The 6,291-nt window shown below is 36.3% G+C and overlaps 1 protein-coding gene across 1 annotated transcript; it reads left to right on the forward strand.

Moving 5' to 3' along the window:
* Positions 1 to 2,560: 2,560 nt before the first annotated feature.
* On the forward strand, positions 2,561 to 5,720 carry nkx2.7 (NK2 transcription factor related 7). The gene is made up of 2 exons (XM_058389046.1): positions 2,561 to 3,539; positions 4,838 to 5,720. Exons 1-2 carry the CDS (start codon positions 3,239 to 3,241, stop codon positions 5,422 to 5,424), a joined length of 888 nt encoding a protein of 295 aa, XP_058245029.1. The 5' UTR covers positions 2,561 to 3,238; the 3' UTR covers positions 5,425 to 5,720.
* The last annotated feature ends 571 nt before the right edge of the window (positions 5,721 to 6,291 follow it).

The following is a 6,291-nucleotide window of genomic DNA, read 5'->3' on the forward strand; positions in this document are numbered from 1 at the left end:
GCTCTGAACTCAGGCTATAAAGGAGTTTCAAGTGCCGCCGGTGCAAGGAACCCAAAACGCAAAATGTCGGCTAAATAATCTCGGACAATAATGATAATTAAAAATAAAGAAATAAAATATGTTTGAACAAAAACATGATAATATGCTGAACAAAAATACGATGGAAATTATCGTCTGTTTTTTTTTTTATTATATATGTTGTAGAGATAATTGTTTTTCTTAATTGATTTAATTGTCTTATTTTATAGTAAGTAATTATTTAATAACAAAAAGGTTTGTTTAGGATAAAAAAATCAATCCTGTACTGTTGTTTGCTTGTAGTATTAAAAAAAATAATATAATAAACTAAAAAAATAAACTTAAAAAAGAGGTTGATATTAATTGTCGCATGGTGCCTTTTTGACGCAATATCGAAACGGGTCAAGAATATTAGATAAGAAGTCGTGTGTAAATAATTCTCGAAAATTCGCATGCAGGTATTTAGTCGACTTTAACGTGGGACAAATCTGTTTGTGGGTATGTTTGGGACGCACACACACACACACACACACAGTGTGTATGAGACATACACGAGTGAAAGAAAAGCAACTTTCGGACCTGAGTATGAAATCCCTCTTGGGTACTTTGGCTTTTTACTGCCCAGAGGACGATATTTATTCGCAGCTTTATTTTTTAACACACTGTAGGTCGATAATATGGCAGAAATATTTGCATATTGCTTTTATAATATTAATTTTCATTCATTAAAATAGAGGCTATAATGAACAAAATCCCAGAAATCTGGTAAACTATTTCACTATCCAATTGCTGCAAAAACAGTCCAACTGCACACACAGGAATAGAGGCACAAACGGTGCGTTTTCTTGTTGTTTTGGTGAAACGATCAACGTTATTAATTAGCTTTTAGAGTAAAGCCATTTTAAAGGGTTCCTCAGTGGTCTTTAAGGTCCATTACCTTAAATCCACGGTTCACAAAGTGGGCCCTGGGAGGCATAGCCAGGGGGGCCACGATAGTTTTTATCTTGTAGAAATCATAAACCATTATCTAAGATCTTATATGTTTAATGAGTTTATGTAGTTTTAGTTTTATTTTCCAGGGCACACGAATTTAATGTAATAACTTCAAAAATAATGTAAAAAAAAAACTGTATCAATTTTTATAAATAAAATTTGCTAACAAAACCTTTATAGCTTCAACAAATGCAGTCATATTCTCTCCTGGGTTTCCCAAACAAAAACAAAAAAAACAGGAAAGAGTAAGGGAGAGTGTATTTAATATGATCCTCTACCATTATTATTTCATAATTAGTGCCTTAATCTTTAAGGAAATCAAATTGTACGCGTTTATTATACTAATTTCAATATTGTATTGTTTTCATAAAATATACAAATAAAAATCTATTTTATTTTATAGTTAAGGGGTTGCAAAGTGTACGCGAAGCCTTAAATTATTTTTAAAAGTATACTGAAATGCATCCAATGGTTTGTTGCCTTTGTTGCCTTTTTGTGTAGAATTACTCAAAATCTAGACGTAACATAATTTGCCGTGTTGATAGAGAGGATGCCTCAGCACCAAACACACACACACACACACACACAAAACACAAACACTCACGCACGCGCGCGCCTGTGTACGGAGGGTCATTAAAAGAGGGGGGATAAAGAGTCTGGTCTTCTCAACCTCAGCCATGCATTGCGGACTTTGGCGCCGCGGCCTCTTCAGCGACAACATCAGGTGTTGGGTTTCTGTTTGTTGTGCTCTGTGCGTGTTCACTACAGGCCTAATAGAGACGCGCTGGATGTCGGGCTCGGCGTCACTCACACACTGATGGAATTAACACCCAGTAAGACAGCACAGCTTTAACACCGAGACCCTGAGTGGCGACTCCATACTTAACACGATAATAAATATTTCAGGGATTGAAATGAGGAGTTTACATCACTCCGCATTACTACATCCGTAGGGTGGCAAGCATCCCTCAATCATCCCTCAATTAAAAAGACGGAGCTGTTTTAATTAATATTAATTATATTAATAAAAATACAACATAAATAATAATAATAATAATAATAATAATAATAATAATAATAATGCGTAGATAGATAGATAGATAGATAGATAGATAGATAGATAGATAGATAGATAGATAGATAGATAGATAGATAGACAGATAGATAGATAGATAGATAGATAGATAAATGCTACACGCTTTCGCTGTAAGAAAAAAAACTTTTTTTAATTTTTATTTATTTTTTTTTTACAAACAAAAACTATTTTAAAAGATAAATTACTTGAATAATGTAGAATAATCTTGGATTGGATTATATACTGAAACCAGAGCGCTTTTTCATTTCTTTTTTTTTCCCCCAGTTGCTATTATAAAAAGTTATTATCTCTCTCTCTCTCTCTCTCTCTCTCTCTCTCTCTCTCTCTCTCTCTCTATATATATATATATATATATATAACAAAAAAGGCTTCACTTTTACGTTATAACAGAACGGTTATAAGGAGAAAACTTAAGACCATTAACTATAACAACAAAAAAAGCATTGCTGAATGGTAAATGGTCCTGTAATTTTACGCGTGCAAAAAAATAAGTAATGCATATTTTATATGTTTAAAAAAAACATCTTGTTTCTCAAAATGCACGCTTTGATAACATTAAGCTCAAACCCTTATTATAAGAACCCTGCATCCATCTAGTATCAAACACTTTCTAAGTAAAAATCTCCCACCTTTTCTATAAATTTCTATAAATTGCACATATAACGTAATTCGTTAGTTATATTTTTGTGAGGATGCACATGATCACTCTCACACAAATACGATTAAACCTGGAAGGTTTCCTAAACCAGTACCCACTGCATCTAACTGATTGCGGTGAATCAGTGCTACGCGCTGTTGCGTGGCACTGAATGGGAGGGGTCACCATCTACAGAACACAAACAGACATAAGAGTGAACTTCCCACCTCTTCCTAACTTCAAGAATCAGCTAATGGCACTTGGCGGAAGTGTGAGCTGAGACCTGAAAGCCATACAGTCCACAATCTCATGCAGGTTTTCTACCAGGAGACGTCAATAGCACAAAAGTCTCCTTAGAAGCGACTTGAGGTTCATCTTCGCGCGTTTATTTTACGCACGGCTGCGCAGAAATTGCGATCACGGGTATTTTTGCAGCGCGCTCTCTCGGGCCTCTACAGCCTCGCCATTGACTCGAGCCCGACTCTGCGCACGCGATGCTCGCCAGCCCGGTAACCTCGACGCCTTTCTCGGTTAAGGATATCTTAAAACTGGAACAGCAGCATGTTTTTAATCAGCAGGGGTTTTCGAGCCCTGACCCGGACGCGGCTCCGCTGCAGTCTTTGCAGTTTCAGTGCATGCACAGTGCACTCAGCCGGAGTCTGGAGCTGCTCTATAGCCCGGACAAACCCCCCTTCAGTCCCGGGGAGCAGATGAAATGCGCCCTCAGCACAGACGACTTCGGCTCCTGTGGGTCTCCGACAGAAGAAGAGAGAGATCATCAAAGCTCTAATTCAGGTAAAAGGGAAACAAGTATAATAAACAAACAAACAAACAAACAAATGGGTAGATAAATATATATGATATGATAATGCCACTAAAACAATGCGCATTTTAATCAGTTAACGCGTAAAGCTGGCTAGATTCCACCAGGTTTACGTCCATGTAGTGTACCTTTATTAACTTTTGGTCCTTAAGGTCCAGTTATATGGCTTACATTATTATGAAGCTCCAAAATATGTCCTCTTAATGATACCACCCAATTTGGCAATGTTAATTCATTTCTTTGAGCTCTGTGTCTGTATGGATACATATTTCTCAAATTTGTTCATGGGAACTACCTTTATGTATGTATCTATGTAAGTATTTATTTATTTATTTATTTGTTTGTTTGTTTGTTTGTTTGTTTATTGCAGACAGTAGAGATCACGGGCAATTGTCCCCTCCTACTACTGATAGATTTGTTAGTTAATGTTTATTTATTCTATTTTATTATATTTCAAATCGTCAATTGAAATGAACAGACTAAGAATTATAGCTTGACATTAATATGTTTCTTTTACACAGAAAAAAACCTTGGATAAAAGAAAAAAATCCCATTTTTATGCTACAAAAAAAAACAACAAAATTATTTAAAAGAAAGAAAAAAAGAATCACCTGCAACAAATTGACGCATATTAAAAAAATATCCAAGGTTTCATTTTCGAATTTAATCATTTATAATAATAATAATAATAATAATAATAATAATTAATATTATAATTGCCTAACTGCAATTTCATTAATTCAGAAATTCTGTCTAAATTATAGAATTTCTATAGAATTTCTGTTTTAACACAGCGAAACTCTATGGGTGGAAATTTAAAGAATAAAATATTCCTGTAAAAATAATAGCTCTAGTCACTAAATATGATGCTACTTGTGTTTAATCTATCTTTATGTATATAAATAGTAAAATAATAAACGACAGTTGTTCCCTCAACATGTGTATATTTCACCTGGAAATGTAGATATAGTTCACCTTTTTTTAGTGACGCTTTTAAATATAAACCTGATGCACCTTTTAAGGCAAAGGCTACATGCTAAAGCTATAGAGGGTGTACCTTTAATGGTATTATTCCGGCCACAATGCATGGTATAGTTTAGTTTTCTCAGCAAGAGCAAAATTAATATAAACATCAGATTAGCAGATTAGTGAAATTATTCTGACACTTAACCCTTGATGCAGGTGTTCATTCCAGCTGTTTTTGCAGAGGTTGAAGAAACAGACACCCTGGACACACCGTAACGAGGTTGTTTTTTTAATCACAAAACAGGTGCATGCGAATTAGAGGACTCGAGCGCTGACGGCAAACCGGAAGAAGCGCCAGGAGACAGGCCAAAGCCGCGCTCTCGCCGGAAACCTCGCGTGCTCTTCTCCCAGACTCAGGTGTTCGAGCTGGAGCGGCGTTTCAAGCAGCAGCGCTACCTGTCCGCGCCGGAGAGAGAGCAGCTGGCCGCCGTGCTCAAGCTCACATCCACACAGGTCAAGATCTGGTTTCAGAACAGGAGGTACAAGTGCAAGCGGCAGCGGCAGGACAAGAGCTTGGAGCTGGCCGGTCACCCGCTGCCTCCGCGCAGAGTAGCCGTCCCGGTGCTCGTGCGTGACGGTAAGCCGTGTCTCGGCGGAAGCCACGGGGCGCCTTATAACGTCGCAGTGGGCTCGTATCCGTACAACAACTACTACAACAGTTATGGAAATAACCCTTACGCCTGTAACTTTACCGGGATGCCATCGTTCACCAACAGCACGCAAATCCCTAATCACTTAGTAGACATGAATCTCAGCATGGGGACTGCTGATGGAGCTCTGGGCCAGCAAGGACCGTTTCAGACCACTTTAACCGGAATCCGAGCGTGGTGAAGAGACTGTGGGAGAAAAAATGACAATGACAAATGATAAGACTGATCTGGGCGAGATTCCCCCCCAAAAAATGCTTTGTACATATCACAATATATCGTGTATCACAATGACACCGTCTTTCCAATAAGACATAAATGAATACTATAAAGCCTCAGTAATGGTCAGTTCAGCATCGTATGACCAGTTAACCCTGTGTGTGTTCATTTTAATACCGGGACTGGGTTTTCTGTGACACTAACTCTAAGATGATTTCATCATGACCATGTTTTGGTTTTGTATTTTGCAAAAAAAAAAATCTGGCCTGAAATGGTATTGGTGATCTTATGTGCAAATGTTTTGTGTATTTGAAGTTTTGCATATAAACAATTTAAAAAAAAAATAAATAAAATATACTTCTTATTAAGACGAACGATTATATATACACGTTTGTATTTACATGATCTATAATGATTTATCACAGTGGGCAATATAAATATAATTCGGCTTGCATCAGTTCTGTATTTAAACACAACAAATCTGGAGTTACCGCAAAATGATAACGAAGGGATTTGATTCCTGGACTAAATAAATCATGTTCATGTCTCATATGAGGGAAAAATAAATACATCTCTACATGCCAAGAAAGTCTATTTATCTCAATTTATCAAAATAAGGAATCTGTATTTCGTCTTAAAAATCGTTCTGAGAAAAAGAGAATGATTCAAACAATATAATAAATAAAGCTATAGTAAAGTTCCTGACATTAAAAAATAATTAACATAACCATTAGGATTAATTCTATTCTGTGTTATAAATATCCTTTAAATATCTAAATATCCGTTATTGCACAGATATTTATACATATTTTATTGACATCATAATAAGAAT

The sequence above is a fragment of the Hemibagrus wyckioides genome, linkage group LG05, assembly GCF_019097595.1.
Source record: "Hemibagrus wyckioides isolate EC202008001 linkage group LG05, SWU_Hwy_1.0, whole genome shotgun sequence".
Classification (NCBI taxonomy): domain Eukaryota; kingdom Metazoa; phylum Chordata; class Actinopteri; order Siluriformes; family Bagridae; genus Hemibagrus; species Hemibagrus wyckioides.